The sequence below is a fragment of the Botryllus schlosseri genome, chromosome 2 (assembly GCF_051294905.1).
Source record: "Botryllus schlosseri isolate E-star chromosome 2, Bs_hap1, whole genome shotgun sequence".
Lineage (NCBI taxonomy): Eukaryota > Metazoa > Chordata > Ascidiacea > Stolidobranchia > Styelidae > Botryllus > Botryllus schlosseri.
Window position 1 is genome coordinate 9,904,724 of NC_137237.1, and position 20,500 is coordinate 9,925,223.

Consider the following 20,500-nt stretch of genomic DNA (forward strand, 5'->3'; position numbering starts at 1 on the left):
TAGAACGAATACATAGACGTAGACGTAGAAGACTAGCATTAGAATTGCATTTCATTAGATGTGTGATGGTTGAGTCGAGCGATGTTAATAAACTCAGATTTGGGTCGCGCTCTAAAGAGTTGGAGAACCACAGCTATAGTACTGTACTACTATTACTACTACTACAACAACAAAACTATACTATAGGCTGTGCAAGTGTGCATAACGTACATGCTTTATTGTTTTCACGAGTATAGTAGGACTGAAATATCGCTGTAAATAGTTTTGCAACTAAATTCGTGATTTACGACCAACGAAATATTGGTTCGACATTCAGAGAGTATTTTATTCCTAGATTGCTAAGTTAAACATATATTTATATATATGCAAATTGCCTATGCATATAAGACGTAACTTTTGTCTCGTCTTTTACTGGTGAGTGAGAAAACTATGAGGGATAGTCGTATGCGTTTGGTAGGAAGAGAAAAAGGGAATATAGCAGTAACAGTAGCCCATCACGCTATGAGGGTAGGAAATACTGAGACATTAAACATATTCAAAATAAAGAATACAGAATCCGATTCATACAAGATCGAATGGGAAGGGAAAATTAAAAACAAAACACGTAAGCGAGCAAGTCCAACCGCTCATATGCATTTTTTAAAGTAGATATAAAGGCGAACTTCCGATTATACCGATTCATTGCGGCGAGCAGGACCTCGATGATTTTGACTAGAAAGCCTGCTTTGAACCATATAGTTCTCATTCAAGAGGATGGTGCACGGACTGTCCATTGCGCAATTCAGTCTTAGGAGGGTCGAAGCAGCACTTCGTAAGCCTCTCCTTCAAAAAGCATTGGTCCTGGCCCCCATAGCTTGATCAATCGAGTTTTGAGGGGTTTCACCTCACAGACGCCCCTTTCTACTTTCTCAGTTGCAATATGACTAGCTTCCGTCACGGTTATCAGACGGATACTGCTTGGCGCAGTGGTTCTAAACGGGGCTGCCGCGAGAAAATGATGTTCTGATGGTTGCCGCCGATTTATCAGCAATTAGGCACATCCAAATTCTGAGCAGCATGTGGGAAGCTGATGACCATAAAAGGCCATATTTGGCTGGGCCGAAAGTGATGATCTTTTTATAGATCATCATCATGTAGTTCCGTTTTAATGACCTTTTGTTTAGTCACCAAGCTCCCTTTCAGAAGGTGGCGCGAGGTCAGTAAGGATGAGAATCCATGGTTTAGAGAGATATCATGAGCGTATCTTCTCGCGCAGCAGTGAAGTTAAGTAAGCCTGTTGCAACCGTAAACCATATGATGGTGATGCAAAATTGTTGCTGGTCTCCCAAGGTTCTTCGATCAGCCACGAAATATACAGATGGGGATGAATAAAAGGGATTTGCCGACGGAAGACTGGCCTGAGTTATAATAGAATTCGACCAACCACCAGGTTGTTGTAGGATCATCATGGGACATTTCGTTTCAGTCTCATCGCAGTGATTGATGTCTGGCTGTTCAGTTGCAGTTTCGTAATGCATCGTTTCCGTCCTAGCTAATTTCTAAAAGAAAACAGTTGAACCATTACCTTATACTTTCTTTGCAACCATGAACAGAACCATGACTCTATTCACTGATTCATCAGTATCATCAACAATCGCCAATGTAACAGGAGATGTGACTACCATCACGTAAGAAATGTATATAATCTTTATATTGTGTTTTGCAATGAATTATTGAATATAGAACAACTTCACATAACGAGATAGCCTGAATTTTACTGCCTCAAACCCAATGATACAGTAGTCTCTTTCTTTTATAGAAGCTCCGTAAATTCTATAGAACGTAGGTGTAAGTGCATGTGAATCAGCGACCTGGAATCTAATGGTATTGGATATGAGTGTACTAAATCAGTGCTCTTCAACCTTTTTCGTCGTAGTACACCCTTTTAACGTTTACTCGAAACTCGCACACCCCTAACCAGATAACTCACTGATTGCGTATGGTACGCCTAATCGAGGGGTGTTCACTGTTCAACCTCCTTGTTATTCACGGCCACGCTTCGATTCCAAATATAGCATACGGCAGCATTCCGGCGGAGACTCGTCATGGCTAATCTCTAGGTCATTTACTCATGTTAAATTGGCTACTGGGAACTTCACACTGCGGAGGGACTTGTGGTGTACTGTGCCATCACTGATTTTTTAAGATATACTTTACGTATAAAAGTATATATTTGTAGCAGAATAACAACTCCGCAGGCTTACTAAAATTGCGAGTATAAATGTTAGGAAAGTTTTTTGACTCCCTTTCGAGTCGCGCAAAGCGCGAAAATATTTTACATCTGGAAAATGTATTTCGTCGATAATATTGGTGGTTCCATATATTACTGCCAAATATTTGTTCATTTTTAGCCCAGGTGATCAGATTAAACGATAGAGCTGACTGATGTCTTCGGAAATTTTGGGCACAAAATGAATGATGATGCAAACTCAGGTTTTTATTAATCACGTTGTTGCATATTGTCATTTTTGACCTCCCATCAGGATTGTAGGCGTAATCAAAATATGTTATATTGCAATCGGGCAAACGTACAAGACAAAACCTTCATTCGTGAGATGCACACGATTTCACACGTTTTCTTTATGGGGTTCATCATTTTCCTCTTCGGTTCGCATTTGTACGGTGGACTCATAATACATTATTATATTAAAAACGTATAATCCTAGTCACCCTGAATCGCGTCGAGCGTGAATAAAATTTTCAAGTTTAAATTCTCTCAAAGATTTGGAAACCAATCCGTCAATTATAATTGCATATTGACGTGCGCCAACACACACTAATTTGATTATGCGTTGAGGGTCGCATAATTATGTTTAACGTCGTACAACTGCAGGTTGTCCTCTTCTGGCATGTTGCAATATTGATGAACAAGGCTGCAACGTATTTGAAATGCTAACTACTAATCAGGGCTCGAGGTTACCGGACCACCATCTAGCAGAGAGGTTTCCAAACGCGACCCCTCGCCCCCCCCCCTTCCCCCCGAGACACCCTGGCTTCGCCCCTGCCACGATGTAAACTGCTCTATTTATAGGCTTCTCGCAGAAAGTACCAATTCAATATTATTGAGCTATCGCGATAGTTTCCTCGAGAATCATTATCGACAGATCTCGCAAGCGGAACACATGTGAACTCCATCCTGTTTTACTCCAAAAGAAACCAATAATAAATCCATTACCAAATTTTAAATGAGAATAAACATTTGCATATGATATCACAAGAGGAATGAAACTAAGAAGCTTACCCGCACGATTGTACGATATTGCACACCCGGTCAACATGTTTTGAAGCATAAACTTGCCTGTTTATTTTGATGGCTGTAGTCATCGGTCTATATTAATTCGGAACTGGTACATCCCTGTACACCCCATCTAAGTGGTACACCCTTTTAAAATTTTGGTACACCCTAGGCTGTACGATACACCCGGTTGAAGAGCACTGCGTAGTAAATGAATAATGGCCATGCCAAACATAAACATGTACGATAGTATGTTACCTGTCTTATATCGATAAGTTTTGTATATGCTTACATATTAATACCATCTAATTATGCGATCTGTTTTCAGGCCCTACGAAAAGCCGTTCGACGAGAGAGTAACATTCGTGATTGGATTTATATTATTTACCTTCATGTTCTTCGGAATAGTCCTTAACGCAATAACTGTTGCTGTAATCATAAAATACGAAAAATTGAGGTATACGATTCCTATATCCTGCACGTTGGTTTCTACAGTTGTCGGGCCATATATTTTGCATTCCAGAAACATATTTTCCATTTTTATATTTTCCTTGTGTCTGTCGGACATGTTGTCAGCATTGATAAGTCCTCTCTACTGGTATATGAGAACTCTTGGATTCGACGAGTGGAAACTACCAGGTTTCTTATGCAAGGTAAATAATTCACACATGACGTCTTTTTACTGACACTTATTTCGTTCTATATGATACACATCATCACAGTTTTACTGGGCAGCAGACATCACGACGTCTTTTGCAACGGCAATGCATATCGTGGCATTCGGAGTATTCCGTTTGATCTCCGTGTCGTGTCCACACGTTACGGCAAAACTCCAAAACAAGGTTGCTGTTGTAAGTTACTGAATAGTCATTCATTCAATAATTCATAACTCATAATTGGGGAGATTTTGGTGACCCAAAACGGAAGATTTTGACCTAACAAATGAATATTTTGATATTTTTTACCTTAAAAAACTTAATTTTGACAAAATTTTGCCCTGACGTATGTAAATTGGGTGTTTTCGCAATGTTATAATTGTAGCCTACTACTCATCTTTATTTCTGGTTGGAACTGAATTAAAAACTGACAAATTTTTACGTGAAAAAACTTTATTTTACCGAAATCTGGACTTATGAAGAATTCCAGTAGTTACATCACTCATTATGGTAGAAATAATTAAAATTTGTTGTAGCACAACGAAAGATACTTTCCTGCGTACTCGAGTAGAAATAAGTGCCTGTTCTTACTAAGTAGCTTGCCAGGAACTGGGAAAGAACGTTCAACACCAGCAGTTCTTGACTGGCAACACTGAAGTTGTGCGTACACTGCTGGTGACACAACGCGTTGCTTCATTATGACAATTTTGTCTACTTCGCAATTTTTCGTCATGCGCTTCTTAATATAAGAACCAATGCCCACGCAGTCTTGCTTCAGTTAGGATATTGCGGTACATTGAGCATAACACCACATGTCATCCTTTTTGTTTCATTTGACCGTTTATTATCCACAGTGAGCAGACAATGTGCCGTCTACAACGGCAGGCTTTCATGGTTGTCATCAACATGGACCCAGAAATAAGGACAGTCGAAAGATTAGATTAGCATTAAAAAGCGATTTTGTACACACTTTGTATTTGTACCAGCCGTGGCATATCACGTTTCATACTTTTTGCAAGAAACAATCTGCTGCAGCAACTCCTTGTTAATAGAAAGTGCTTCATGGATCTCACGACAGATCAGATCCAGGTTTACCTTTAATTGTAGGTTGTAGCTGGGAGTGCACTAAGTTTGTTCATTTTCTTGGTCGACTGCGCCGAAACACTCTTCGCACACACGCGTTGCTGACAGGAAGGAAGATAATGATGCTAACTCGAGTCATTTCCGGTAAAGATGTTCATCCGTTTGGTCTCCGGTTCATTTTTGCAGAACACATCAGCTGGAATCTTCTTGAGCAGAGTGCTAACAGCCGATATGCCTCATCGAACAGCTCATCTTTCATTGTCATTAGAGTATCAATTTGCTTCGCCAACCCCTTCACTTCCTCGTACTCGATTCCTTGATCTTTCAGCTGGGTCCAGTTGTATTCCAAGGTAATGGTGTAGAACTCCTGGAAGCTCGCTTTGAGAACCTTACCAATATGTTAATCTTGACGAATCCAATTATCTCTGCCAGTTCTGGAAACAATGCATATGACTTTTGCAGGAATAACAGTGGTTTATTAAAGAGCAAGAGAGCGATGTGGAGGAATCATACGATGATCAGTGACTCTGCTGATTTAAAGAAATCCTTCTATATTCTTGGTGGATGTTTCAGCGTAGAATATGCGCTTTCAGTGGTCTCCAGAGATCGATCATTCGCCCAAGTACAGCATCAAGTGCGGCTCATCGAGTCGGCGTGTGAGTTGGCAGAGTCGAATAGTTGCTATCAAGTTCCTCACAAAAATGCTTGAGCGTCATCGCCTGTACTGAAAACGTACTACGACCTCAACGCAAGTTTGGTTTTTATTAACTAAATGAAGACTCAAGCAACTAAACGCGGTAAACAAAACACTCAATATATAGGCAGGGTAAGATGCGGGTAATCAACACAATTGGTGTGATCACGAAGAAACAATAATCACCACAATCACCCCTCCTTAAAAATAAGACTACACTATAAATAATCGTGACAAATTTTTGAGCTACAAACAAAAACAATTTAGGCCCAATCTCCGTATCTATCAGGAGGCCGACGGATGCGAGTAGATCGACGGAGAGATACTGCAGGCATCGGACTGCCATCGACGTCGTCTGAGCGATCTACGTGAGAATCGGTGTTCGTGCGTTCTTTCTCAACTGATCGAATCGATTCTTCAACCACTTGTTCAGGCTCGCGCTCCGGAATCTCCATATCTTCCTCAGTTTCGGACTTTGAACGCAAGGATTCTGTTCGTTCACGAGGAGGACACGGAGCAAGGTCTTTCACAGATACCGTACTTTCACGACCGTCTCGGCGCTTTACAAGAGCATACTTTGGATTTACTTCAATGAGTTCGACATATTCGCAGAGAGGATCGCTTTTATTTCGGACGAATTTCCTCAGGAGCGCATCTTTGCTGGATATCATCCAATCTGGAATAGATTGACCGTGCATCGATCGACGACAAAATGAAAAGAAACGTTCATGCGGAGTGACTCCGGTGGCAGTACATAATAATGACCTTACAGAGTGCAAGGCGTCTGCTAACACCACTTCCCAAGCGCTCTCTGGTAATTTGTGAGATGCGAGTAAAAGTTTAATTGACCTCCATATCGTCTGATTAGCCCGCTCACATTGACTGTTACCCGTAGGGTGATAAGGTGTGGTACGACTGGTCGCAACACCTTTTCGGATCAAAAACTCGTGGACATCTTTAGAGAGAAAAGACTTTCCCCTGTCACTATGTACATAGCCAGGTAATCCAAACAAGGCGAACAACGACGATAAACAGCTAATAACAGTCTGCGACGTCATATCGGCGCATGGGAAGACGAAAGGGAAACGACTGAATTCGTCGATTACAACAAGCAAGTAAGGTCGCTTTCCAGCGACTGGTCCCTTGAAATCTATACTCACGCGATCCCATGCCCTAATAGCTTTTACGAGAGTATAAGCTGCTGGTCTGAAAAATCGAGGTTTAATTTCAGCACATTCTGGGCAATCTCGGCACTCCTTCTTTATTTCTTCTGTGGAAAAAGGTAAACATTTAGCTCGAACGAAGTGCATCATCCGTCGCACTCCTGGGTGCGACAGTGTTACGTGAATATTCCGTAAGCTCGATCCTGTAAAGGCACAAACTCTCGACATCGAATCGGCGGCTACGTTGTCTTTACCTGGTCGATGTTTGATGCGGGATTTGAATGCACTTAATTCGAGTTTCCACAAGGACAATTTTGTATTCTTTATCTTACTGCGATGAGATTTCGCGAATATGAAGGAAAGTGCCTTTTGATCCGTGATCAAGGTAAACGGTTTTATATGAAGTAAATATCCCCACTTACGTACTGCCTCAATAATGGCAGCTGCTTCTTTTTCTACGGCAGCGTACCTCTTCTCATGCTTGTTCAGCGTTCTGTGCGCAAACGCTACCGGCCTCCCTCTTTGGCTGAGTATTGCAGCAATGGCGAATTCAGAAGCATCACACTCGATAGTAAATTCTTCATCCTCCAGAATACAGCCGAGACTTGACCGTAGGAGATCGTTCTTCAATTGCCGAAAAGCCATCAAGGCTTCGCTGCTTAAGGGAAATGTCAAATCGTTGTTACATAGCGGACCAATTTTACCGGAAAAATTCGATATCCACTTCGAGTAGTAAGAAAACATTCCCAGACAACGTTTCAAACTTTTTCCATCAGAAGGCGCAGGTAAGTCAACTAGAGGCTTCAGATGAGCAGGATCGGGCTTTATGGAGTCGTGAGCGACGAGGTGTCCCAAAATGGACAATTCCTTAACACAGAACTTGCACTTGTTAACATTCAGAGTTAGATCACAAACCTTCGCGGCGGTTATAAAAGCTTCCAAACGTTCATCATGCTGTTGCTTTGTATCGCCATAAATGGTTATGTCGTCTAGATAAGCGACAGTGCCTTTCAGTCCGTTGCCTTCTATAAATCTGTCAATAAAGCGTTGAAACGCAGCAACTCCATTAGTGACTCCGAAGGGAAGCCTGCAAAATTGATATAGACGACCACAAGCTTCGAATGCAGTAAAAGGCTTATCATTACTTCCAAGAGGTACCTGATGGTAAGCGGACTTCAAATCTATCGCACTGTACCATTCACCTCGAGCTACTTCATTTACGACGTTTTCAATCTTAGGAAGCGGATACGCATCTAGCGGAGTATAGCGGTTGATTGTTTGAGAGTAATCAACGACCAATCTCTTCTTGTGTCTGGAGTCCTTTACCACCAATACCTGAGCTCTCCACGGAGACGAGGAAGGTTCAATCACTCCAGATTCCAAAAGTTTTGAGACTTCGTCACGTATAAACACCTTGTCATCATTACTGTAGTTTCTGGACTTGGTAGCCAAGGGCTGCACGTTTCCATCTACAAACCGAAAAATACACGGGCGTCTCATCCACTTTAGCAGCTATCACATTACAGGCATCAGTTGCTGCTGCTGTATCAGCGCTCCCGTCAACGCTTTCACTAGTGACCATCCCATCGCCACCGCCACTTGCTCTGCCGCTGTTGATGGTTAGATCTCCATCGCCACTGAATTCAAAAACAACTCTTTTATGCTTTTCGAAGAAATTATAGCCTAGAACCAAATCGCAACAAAGATCGTCGAGAACGCCGAACCGAACAGACTTATATATTCGATCACCCAAATCCACAGGAACACAAACGAAACCGTTGACTTCGGCGGCGAATTGTCCTGAAGCGAGTTTGATCATGGTTTGCAGTCCTCTGCCTTTCAACCCAAGCGAAGCGGCTACTTTAGAATCCATGTAATTTTCCCAAGCTCCGGAATCCAGTAAGGCACGCAACTTTGCTTTACGAATGTAAGCGGGCACAGTAGTGTTGGACAGCGAGGAACAGCCATTAGATGCAAGAATGGACGAGATTCGAGGTTCAGTGACAGACGCAGCTGTTTTCACTACTTGGGATCGACACATTTTACTGAAATGTCCTTGCTTTTGGCACTTGAAACACCTCACGTACCGAGCAGGGCATAGGGCACGGTCTAAAACGTGACTGTTACCACAAAATATACACTTCGACGATTGACGACGGACTACCGCGACTTCACTTACGTCATTATTCGAAGATGTGGTACAATCCGTGCGAGCCACGCTATTCACATTAGCGATCTCGCTCGCACCATTATTCGCAGCAATGTGTGCGGATGCGCAATCTATGTGAGCCATGCTATTCACAGTAGCGGTGGTCTCATATGAACGAGAGAAGCACTCTGCTTTCTCCATAGTGTCTGCAACTTGAAGCGCTTTATCCAAAGATAGTTCCTCGTGTTCCAGAAGACGAAGACGTATATTTGCTGATCGCAATCCAGAAATGAACGCATCGCGTACAGATTCTTCCAAATGCGTTTCTGCGGTAACCTGCTTGAACTCGCATTTCTTGCCCAATGTTAACAATTCTTGTGCAAATTCAGATACGCTCTCACTCGTCATTTGTTTTCTGGCCGAGAGGTTATGACGAGCGTAAATAGTATTGTTCTTCTTGACATACATCTTCTTCAATTTCTCCATTGCTTCAAGGTAGTTCTCCTTATCTTCGATATACGAAAATATCTCAGCAGACATGTATCCACCCATAATAGCGATCTTATTGATGGCGGAAAGTGCGGGTGAATCCGACCCACTCCCAGACGATGCGGAGCCGGCATTTCTTGATTGCTCAACGGCTTCAATATAGCTCTCCAGCATACGCTTCCAATGGTTGAAAACCTTCTGCGAATCCACCGCACGTGGTAACACTTCCAACACTGGTACGCGGATGAGCTTCTCGTTGTAAGCAGCCATGTCTTTTACGGAAAAGACGACAACGTTCGTTTAGTTAATAAAATTGTACTGAAAACGTACTACGACCTCAACGCAAGTTTGGTTTTTATTAACTAAATGAAGACTCAAGCAACTAAACGCGGTAAACAAAACACTCAATATATAGGCAGGGTAAGATGCGGGTAATCAACACAATTGGTGTGATCACGAAGAAACAATAATCACCACATCGCCCTATCAGTTTTACTTTTGAAATGGCTAGCAATTTTCAATTCGATTGTTTATATGTCAAGTGTGAGGCGCTCTGATCCCTTCGCTGTTGCGTTATGCAAAATATGAGCAGGGCAGCCGACTGGGATCAGATGCAATATTTGCTCATTGAGGCGAGAGAAGACGTTGTTTTTTTCCACAATGCTGTGATCCTGCAAAAATTCACTGGTGCATTATCGGCAGGATGACAGCTGCTTCATGTCTTGGCCATTCTCTTGAACAGAGGAGAGAATGAAGTTCGTGATCTGTGCCGAGGTCTCGCCTGGCATCGATCGCAGGTCAGGAAGACGCACTCCCACTCCAACTGATGACTAGGTAGGAAGGAAATCTTGGATTTTTCTACTTTTATACAGCGCTTAAATAGATAATTGACAATGATGAACACTCATGTCGTTCTCAGTTATACTATGAATATTAACATGACCTGATGCGAGAACTTTGTTCGTTAAAAATCAGTTTGTCAAGCCTCCTACTTTTGCACAGAGAGAGAGAGAGTATTTATTTTCATCCAACCAAAATACATAACAAACGGCAGTGACGGTGGTACAGAAAATATGCATGCACAGTATTCGGTAATAGACAGGAATGATCGATAAGACCGTGAAGGTCATCTAGTCTGATCACACCAGCATCAAACAGGTACATTGACTCTGAACAGTCTGGCTGTAAAAAATGTTTAGTTAAAAAAGGAAAATAGAAGAAATATTAAACGATGGTAGCAAATGATTAATGAAGCAATGTCTGGGCGAGGTAGGGCAACAGTGTTAGTAGTATAACGACAGGAGGTGATCAAATAGGTGTTTTTTGAATCTATTATAAGGCAATTCACGGATATGTGGTGGTAATACATTCCAGATGATAGGTCCCGAGTAGTCGATAGATCTCTTAGTTATGTTGCCATTGGGTGGGGGTAAGTAGATATTTCCCTGTGACGAGGATCTCGTGTAATTGGAATGGACATTTTTAGCAGGTATGAAAAAGTCATCAAACACAGGAGGCAGACTATTGGAAAAATATTTGTGAACAACTTTTGATACTCCGAAGCGATATAGTTCATCAACCCGCAAAATTCGATGCTTACGGTAGTAAGGCGATAAATTGGTACGTAAAGGTACAGATGAGATCAGCCGCATCTCACGGTTTTGCAGGGTTCGAATTCTGCACAAAAATGTTATGCATGCATTTCCCCATACTACATAAGGGAAATATATTTCCTCCTGCATCAATTAATCGTTCTACCAAGATGGAAGGGGAGTATAAAGCTATCAATTTTGTCCTCGGAAAGCTTGCTTAAAAACTCATATGCGTATCATCTCTTTTCACTTGTAAATGGATAATTTTCCGTGAAGCCAACAAAGTGGACATACCTAGTATCCAATTCATATCGATATAGAACAGAGGTCTCAAACACGCGGCCCGCCAGAGCATTTTGTGCGGCCCGCGACGACATGTCAGATTTTCAATAATTTTACAATATATAAGTGACACATATATCTTTCAAGTTTTGATGTGAAAATTCCTTTTTAAATTGCTCCGAAAGCCTGAAACTTTTCATCAAACTTCACTATCCACGACCATGCAGTAGAGATTCCACCACCTTTACAATTCATGATGATAAACCCTGACCCCTAGACGATTGTCGTTTACAGAACTATGCTTAGACGATTCGTGACTGAAATTTGTGAGTTAGACTTGGACGCGACCTTTATTAGAATTACTCAGACTCGGGCTGACTTGATGGCCAAATGAAAATGACTAGAGTGGACTCGGAGTGACTCGGAAAGCCGTGAATTGGTTAGAACCATGGACGCATCAAACTATTCGCGCGTCATGAGAATAGTAATAGATCAGAAGGTCGCAGTTTGGCATTTCGCTAACTAAGCAAGTAGTTATGGCAACCATTGGCAATCTGTTAGGTTCATCTTGGGTCGCTAAACCATGTTATTAATGCCACTTAAGGTACCGAGTACCGTAGTGGTACGCTCCAACGATGTAACAACAATGGGTTCTTCGGCGTTCCGACATTTCTATAACTATGGCACATTCATTAATACATTTATATTGTTATTTTTCTACTCCAATATTCGAAGGTATTTGACCATGAGCTTAATAACCCACTTATCAGGAGTATACCCGAATCCTGGATTGGGCTACACTGCTAAACCCCAAATGCTATGATATCAGATCAATCTCTATTATCAATCTGTTAAATTCAAAATATTCATAGTAGCTACAAAATTATAACGTGATACCTTTTATGATAACTTTATATATTTGTCCGCTCACATGGCGTCTATATCTTATAATTATTATATATCAAATACAACAACACTTCTCTTCAAATAGTTATAAATGTGATAACTTTTTTCATGCCAGGCCTAAATTGATACAAGAGTAAATCACATTTTTATGATGAGTGTTGAATGTCAATCTGCTGGATTGGCTCACTTTCAATAGGACAATTTCATCCCGTTAAATAAGGCCTACTTGGAAAGACATGGAATACCCCTATTGATGCTGCGGCCCGCGGCGTCGGGAAAAACTGAAAAATTGGCCCACGAGCACATTTGAGTTTGAGACCTCTGATCTAGAATCCTAAATCTACAATCTTTGATGGATCTCAGATTCGAATACGGACTAAGGATAACAATTTCATATTAAGAAAGGTGCTCATTGCATGGAATCCCTTCTAGGCTGTAGTAAATCAAACTTTTTGGAAGATCACAAAGCACCCAACTACAAACAGTTGGTCCGAGAATTGGTATCTGCATATGGAAACCTTGGAGCAAACATGAGCATTAAATCTTACTTCCTGCTCAGTCATCTTGATATATTTTCTGATAATATTGTTGATTAGAGGGAATAGAAAGGGGAAAGGTTACACCAATACTTCAAAACAACAAAAGAAAGCTATCAGTGCACTAAATTGCTTACAACCGAAAATAGTACAAGAACCAATTTTTCTTTAAAATAAGTTATTTAGGTCAAGGGTCGGCAACCTACGGCCCGCGGGCCGGTCCGGCCCGCCAAGCGAAATCGTCCGGCCCGCGACATAATAATTAGTTATCACAAGAATACGGCCCGCCGTTTCATAATGAGTTTCATCTGCAGTGCAGCACTGCAAGAAAAAAAAAATGCGGCATTTGTACGATATAATAGTAGCCTACATCGTATTAGTCTATTGCTACGCCATAAAACGAAGGTGGTTGAAGTAGGAGATGGAGATAGAGTGGACTGGATCAGTGCTTATCAATCGGGTGTATCTCGCAACCGAAGGTGTTCCATACTTTTTTTAAAGGGTTTACCACTCTAACGGGGTGTGACAATAATGGTGTTCTTCCTTTGCTTTGAAAACGCTTGGAACATCTCAGACGCAATGACGAATCTCAAACTGTTCAATCATAGATAACTAGCCTCCGTATGTTAGTTAGCCTATCTATAGTTTGATTTTCCAGAAGGCATTGTGTGTCAAGACAAAAAACCTGAATAGTGTTTTGGCCACAATGGTGAAAACTGTTAACATGATTTTTGTCTCAATAACTGAATCAGTTACGCCAGATATTACTAGAAGCAGAGAATCAATATGGCGATGTCATGCGAGCCTATATCTGTCATGTTCGCTCATTGAGTCGAGCAGCTATGCTGACACGAGTGTATGAACTGAGAAATGAAATAGCAACTTTCCTCGAAAACACAAGCATCGCCGACTCATAATCTTGTAATCGAAAATGGGTATCTTATCTTGCTTTCCTGGTACATTTAACGTCACATCAGAACAAATTGAATTTGCAACTCCAGGGGGAAAACAACTAAATACATGAGATGTTGAGGCACATTCAAAACAAATCTGTGACTCTGGAAATGTCAATAGCACAAAGAAAATTATGCTCACTTTCCTATACTGGAGGAGAGAAAACCTAGTACTAACACTACATTTGTAACTCTGATACGAAATTTAACTACTGAATATTCACCCGCTTTTCCGATAATATACCGAAGTGAGCGTAAAATATAGCATAGCAATTTACAGCGTAGCTACAGCGTAGTACCAAGAAGAATTCCGGCCCGCCAAAAAGTTGTGCACCCGAGATTTGGCCCGCGACTAGCAAAAGGTTGCCGACCCCTGATTTAGGTAAATACTTGATTATACATGATTGAAGATGTACATGTATGTATAAGGGGTTTTATGGTGCTCGACTACTAGGGTCTTGTGCACCAGGCCTGAGAGGGAGCCATAGTTGAATCAGATATGTCTACTCAAAACTACAAATTCTACGACCGCAATAACCATGTGCGGATCAGTCAACAGACATTTCAAGGTAAATCTCACACTGCTACGTTCGGCTACGTTTTTTAAATATTGTCTCTGGTGATCGTATCGACGACACGTCAGTAGAAAATGTTCGACAGTTTCAGGTACGCTGCACGTTTCGCAGAGACCACTGTCGTGACAACCCATGCGTTGGAGGTGTGAGTTTAATTTACAGTGTCCAGTTTGCAGTCGCAATATAATTGCTGATTCCCTCCGCGACAAATTTCGTGGACGGGTAATGCATGAGAACGGTGCGTGCATACGAAGGTACGCAGAGTCTCGATCGATGCCATTTAATTCCGACATCCACTTCTCAGTACATAATCCATTAGTGTATGACTTCATTTCGGGAAGTGACAGAATCGTTCCGTTTTCGTCGTTGGGTCCAGGTGTGCTAGCGGCCAGTTTTGCGAGTTTATCCGCCCTTTCATTGCCACGTATTCCTGTGTGAGCGGGAATCCAAGTAAACGTGACTTGTACTCCATTTGTTGCCAAGTCTCTGCAAAGTAAGATAATAGTTTCAATTAAACTATTCGAATTGCCATTGTTTTTGATCGACGTCAATGCGCTTTTACTGTCGGAGAATATCGCCAACCGTTTGGACGGCATACATGCGCTGCTCGCCCAATTTAGACTTAACATAATTGCGTATAATTCCGAGGAAAATATTGATTGATTGGCGTCACGTGAGGCCCAATGAGAATATTGAACTTCGTCGACCCAAAATGCTGCACCACCGCGCGTATTTGTTTTCGAACCGTCGGTGTATACTTTCGTATAAGTGCGATAACGCGTCGCTATGTAACGTTCGCATTCCTGACGTATGTATTCAGGATGGTGTGCCCCGGAGGTGATCAGCGTCAATTTAAAATCGACAACAAGCTGTTGATTCACCCAGGGCGGCCATGCACTCGGTATCCTAGACTGTAAAATAATATTTTGAATAGAAGCGGATCTGGTTTTCATATGAAACGTCATAAACTGAGGCGAGTCGGGAAAAAATTCGTGCCAAGATTCTCGAGTTAATGATATGCAGGGGTGGTTTGGAGTTGCCAGAATCATACTGCGATACTTATAACACGCTTGAAGTTGTCTTATGTGAATTGGTGGTTCCCCGCAGGAATGCTGCAGGGCGTAGACTGGCGTGCTCATCATAGCTCCACAACATATTCTCAGAGCTGTGTTCTGAATTTTCTGTATTGCTTGTATGATGTAGAGTGGCGAAAATAAATACGCTTCACAGCCATACTCAATGACGGATCTAATTAGTGCTCTATATACAGCTAGAAGGCAAGGCTTGCTCGCACCCCATGATGTCCCGCTTAATACCCTCAAAATGTTCAATCTTTTAGTACATTTGTCCACGACCGCATCCTTGTGGAGTCGGTACGATAGGCGCGAATCAAATTTGATTCCAAGATATTTATGTTGCTTATTTATTGAGAGTGGTGTACCTCCTATCTGAAGGTTCACTTGCGGTAGTTTCCTGCGCTTGGAGAATATGACTGCAGCTGATTTTTTCACATTGACACGAAGTCCCCATTTCGTTGTCCACTTTAGCACTTCATCCAAGGATTTTTGGATATTTTTCGCCAATGCTGTAATGTTGAGTCCTGTTTCCCATATACATGCATCGTCCGCAAATAGATTCATTGTGCTGTTGACTGCTGTGGGGAGATCATTAATCATTGCGCTAAACAAAGTCGGACTTAACACACTACCCTGGGGAGTGCCATTTTCTAGAATGTAGGTATTAGATAGACTCTGTCCTACGCGTACTTGGAAAGTGCGATTGCTGATAAATGAATATATCCATTTCAAGATGTTGCCGGATATTCCAAGCTTGTGAAGCTTGTAGATCACACCTTCTCGCCATACCAAGTCATACGCTTTCTGAAAATCAAGAAATACTGCTATTGTTGAGCGTTTGTTCCAAATTCCTTTGTATATTTCATCATGGAGAGCCATTATGCAGTCTGTTGTCGATCTTCGAGCCCGGAAACCACTTTGCACGGGAGTTATCAGACCTTTGCTCTCCAGAAACCAATTCAGACGATTCGCTATCATTCTCTCCATTACTTTGCACGTGGTGTTCGTTAACGATATGGGTCGATATGACGCTGGGTCGGACGTGACTTTGCCCTCTTTTAGCAATGGAATGATTATCGCGTGCCGCCAGTGATCCGGGCACTGCCCATCTTCCCAATATCTATTGAAGATTGACAGCAGATAATTTCGGCTACATCGGTTAAGATTTCTTATCATCTGATAGCAAATTTCATCGGGTCCTGGAGATGTACTTTTCCCTCGACTTAATGCCCTTTCCCACTCATTCATGGTGAAAGGCTCATTAATACCGTCGTCTGCTGGATTTTCTGTTTGCATAATTGGTATGATGTATTCCTTTATGAACTCTTGTCGTCTGACCTTAAACTGCGGATCGAGATTTTGGTCGCTACTAACCGACGCAAATTGTCCAGCAAGCGCGTTTGCTTTATCAGTGTTGTCTGTTAATTTAATGCCTTGGGACTTGAGACTATTTATGACGTTCCATGTACGGGTTCCCATCATCGATCGTACTGTTCGCCAAACCTTCGTTAATTTAGAATTGCTATTCAGTGATAGGCAGAAATTTTCCCAGTGTGATTTTTTGGCAGCTTGAATTGTTTTCCTTGTTTCTGCGCGTTGCTTCTTGAACGCAACCACTGAATCGATATGAAAGGATAGCTTCATTTTCGAAAACGCCGCTCGTTTACGACGAACTGCTCTGGAGCAGGATTCGTTCCACCAAGGAACACAGCTCTTTCTGTGAGGTTTTGATACAGGAATGCATGTTCTTGCCGCTTGTATGATTGCTTGGGAAGCATGTTCAATGGTATTATCACCCTTTTGAAGTCCAGACAATAATTCGTGTTCAGCAATTCGCCTATACCTGTCCCAATCTGCTTTGTGGAATGACCAAGACCGAAAGTGATTTTCTGGTATAGCGATTGGGATATTGATCGCGTTAAATATGACGAAGTGATCGCTACCAAGTAAGTGATCTGTGACCGTGGTTTCTATTTTGAGTGCGATATCTTTTGATGCAATGCATAGGTCTAATAGAGATGTGACACCAGAATCCGACGCGATGTTGATGCGAGTGCCTGCCGTGACGTTGGTAATCACAAAATCATTGCCGTCTATCACTTCGTACAGGTTCCGCCCATATCTGTTTGTACTGCTGCTACCCCATAATGGATGGTGCGCATTAAAATCGCCTACAATAATTGATTTCGAATACAGGGAGTTGAAGCATGCTTCTAGAGTGGTCTTAGAAAGTAATCGATTTGGTGGAGCGTACAGGTTCGTGATGTTGATCCCTTCAACCTTGATAACTGTGCTTCTATCGGGTCCGATCCGGTCAGTTCGCTTTCTTCGTACTGTAACATTTCCTTGATAAATAAGCAGACCCCACCCCCATGGATATCTCGGTCTTTTCGAATAAGCTTATATCCACGGATTTTCGGCTTGTAACGGGACACCAAGTGTGACTCTTGAAGTGCTATAATCTGCGGCTCTTCCGCTAAGCCTTCTAAAAAATGTTTCAGCTCATTGATCTTTCTATATATGCCGCGGCAATTCCATTGCATTATTGTGAAGAACGTCCTTTGTTCTTCCCCGACTTTTTCTGGACCTCTTGTACGTCTTTCGCGAGGGGTGGACCCCCACCCTCAGTCATATTCGTGATGCTGTAGTTGGGCATATTTTCGATTGTTGGCTGGCTCGTTTGTTGACTGTTATGTGACTCTAGGCACTCTAACTTATCCACCTCATTTCCTCCACTAAATGTTAGATCGATCGCACCTCCAATATCGACTTCAGGAGTCGCCATCATGGCATTGAGTTGGTCAACTTGGTTCCCGTTACTCTGACTGAATGCGTGATTTTTTGTCACCGGGATACCAAGATTTTCGCCCGCTGATTTTTCTATGATTGCTTCAATGTCGATGCTTCGTTTTTCTATAAAGCTTGTTAGCGTGTTTTTCATGACTTCGGCAATGAAATTAAAGATACCAGAAATTGGGATCGTGATATGATCCGCTCTCTCCTGCACTACTGAGCTCTGTTGCTGAGATACGTTTCGGCGATACTGGTTTTGGCCTGGTAGGCCTGGTACGGCGTTTTTATTCGACACGTCGGGAGTAATATCCGCAATTCTATACGAAGTAGCGCTCGGTTTCGGCAATGGTGGGAATTCACTGAGAGGTGGCACTACCTGATCACTAATTTCGTTTTGCAACGTATTCCTTGCAGTCCAATAGTCTATGTTGGCGTTCGCCATTATTTTCTGAATCCTAACTTCCTGTTGATACCTTGGGCAACCAGTGTATCGAGCAGAGTGAGAATTGCCGCAGTTAACGCAGTGGAGAACAGTACTATCACACTTGTCATGCGTGTGGCGGTTTCCGCATTTAGAGCAACGCTGCGCGCTTCGACAATGCTTCGATTTATGACCGAAGCGATTGCAATTATAGCATCTAGTGGGTGGTTGATTGTATACGCGTGGCCTGAATCGTAAGAATCCTATCTTAACCACGGCTGGCAAGATTGTCGACGCGAAGCACAAAAGCACTGATTTACCCCGTATAGTTTCGCCGTCAGCGCGATAGGAGAATCTACGCGCGAACGTAACATGTTGGTTTGCCAACGAATGCAATATCTCCTCATCCGACATTTCTAGTGGAACGTTTGTAATAACTCCTTTCACTTCTACTGGTCTGGTGTTGTATAATTCCGTTCGCACCTCTATTGGATTTGTGCTCGATCCGAGATCGGTGCACGACAGTAACTTAGAAACTTGATCACTATTCGCACATTTTACACAGATATCCCCAGAAGGAAGGACTTTGACATCCTTGTAATTACCGCCTAGAACTGCGTACAACGACTTATTTATAGTCAACGGATTGTATTGCCGAATGCGCTTATTTACACCTTTTATAATCACCGACTCATCAATCCCAAATCTTGCTGAGTTCCCTGTCGCTACCTCCTTCGAGGAAGGCCCAGGAAGATCTGAATCTGCGGAGCGCTTCTGCGCCCCGCCACTACTTGACATAACTTGGCTGTTTTATATCACGCAGATATGCGATACAACTATTGTTTACAGAGCTACAGAACGCCTAAAACTGATATAAGGCTACTGCTACGCGACTGTCGACTACGCGGCTAGTCGTTAATTAGGCGAGTCACTATACGAGATCACGATAAAACGTCCTATCTCGACGGCGCTCAACACTCGAATGATTTATGTACATGATATCATCTGTGAAAGTCTCCAATTATGATAAATCTAATACCCCGAAATATAATTCTGTTGATGTATTTTGATTTAAAACAATCTTCAGCGTGTCAAAATAAGAAGTAGGTTCAATTTCTTAACTTTATAGGACGACTGAGCCAATTTTTTTTATCTAGCGCAGACATCGAAAATATGAGATTTTAGTCAAAATAGCCCCATGGATTATCTCCAAAAATAGAGCCAATTTGAAAAAAAAACTAAGGTCATATTCGGAATTAGTGCCCTTCAGATTCCCCAAAACCACTTTTATATGTTTTGATCAGTGCTGTATGCGCAATATATTTAGATAAATTTATCAATCATTATAGCCTTACTACTTTTTAACCCACGTGTCGACTGTACTGCGCCCTTTTTCACTATACGCGATAAATGATGCCTCACGCACAGCTTATTCAGTTGTAGACCAAACAGCAGAAACCCGGTACTGCTGTTAACTGCTAAAATGACGTCCACTGCGAGAGCTTGGCACAGCCGAAACTGCTATACCACTCGCTGCCTTAGCTATCTTACCACTTAGAAGTCGCTTAGCGCGATGTCTCTTACAAGTACGTGCCTTGATTGTGAGAATAAAGTATCATAGATACACTAGAATAGACCGAGGCCGTTGGGTTGCTGGAGTTTTCGACGAAGTAATTAATAAGAATGAACCCGCCCGAAGTTAATAATCTGCGACAAGCTCATGAACATATATTCTTATGACATGTACGATGTTAAAAATTATAATAAGTGTCGTAAATTTTCGAAGAAGCTACTTGCTCGAACACGCAGCAATATCATTGATCAAATTCATTCCCGCGGGAGAGTTTCCCTAAACTCA

General features: G+C 42.1%; 2 protein-coding genes across 2 annotated transcripts; one reads left to right on the forward strand and one right to left on the reverse strand.

Annotated features, from left to right (window-relative positions):
• Window positions 1-1,158: 1,158 nt before the first annotated feature.
• Window positions 1,159-5,140, forward strand: LOC145433425 (chemokine XC receptor 1-like). Its single transcript, XM_080310524.1, has 4 exons — window positions 1,159-1,667; window positions 3,603-3,731; window positions 3,798-3,927; window positions 3,997-5,140. The coding sequence occupies exons 1-4, from the start codon at window positions 1,585-1,587 to the stop codon at window positions 4,135-4,137; spliced, it is 483 nt and encodes a 160-aa protein (XP_080166650.1). The 5' UTR covers window positions 1,159-1,584; the 3' UTR covers window positions 4,138-5,140.
• Window positions 5,141-5,970: 830 nt separating this feature from the next.
• Window positions 5,971-9,778, reverse strand: LOC145432906 (uncharacterized). Its single transcript, XM_080309740.1, has 2 exons — window positions 8,395-9,778; window positions 5,971-8,339 (listed from the first exon to the last, which is right to left on the reverse strand). Exons 1-2 carry the CDS (start codon window positions 9,776-9,778, stop codon window positions 5,971-5,973), a joined length of 3,753 nt encoding a protein of 1,250 aa, XP_080165866.1.
• Window positions 9,779-20,500: the final 10,722 nt, after the last annotated feature.

What these genes read in the sequence shown, in the direction of transcription:
- LOC145433425 (XM_080310524.1), top strand. Translation starts at nt 1,585, where the DNA reads ATGAACAGAACCATGACTCTATTCACTGATTCATCAGTATCATCAACA. An exon ending in ATAAAATACGAAAAATTGAG is followed by an intron (nt 3,732 to 3,797) that starts GTATACGATTCC and finishes TTTGCATTCCAG; the next exon opens with AAACATATTTTCCATTTTTA. An exon ending in TACCAGGTTTCTTATGCAAG is followed by an intron (nt 3,928 to 3,996) that starts GTAAATAATTCA and finishes ACATCATCACAG; the next exon opens with TTTTACTGGGCAGCAGACAT.
- LOC145432906 (XM_080309740.1), bottom strand. Translation starts at nt 9,778, where the DNA reads ATGGCTGCTTACAACGAGAAGCTCATCCGCGTACCAGTGTTGGAAGTG. An exon ending in AGCAGCAGCAACTGATGCCT is followed by an intron (nt 8,340 to 8,394) that starts GTAATGTGATAG and finishes TTCGGTTTGTAG; the next exon opens with ATGGAAACGTGCAGCCCTTG.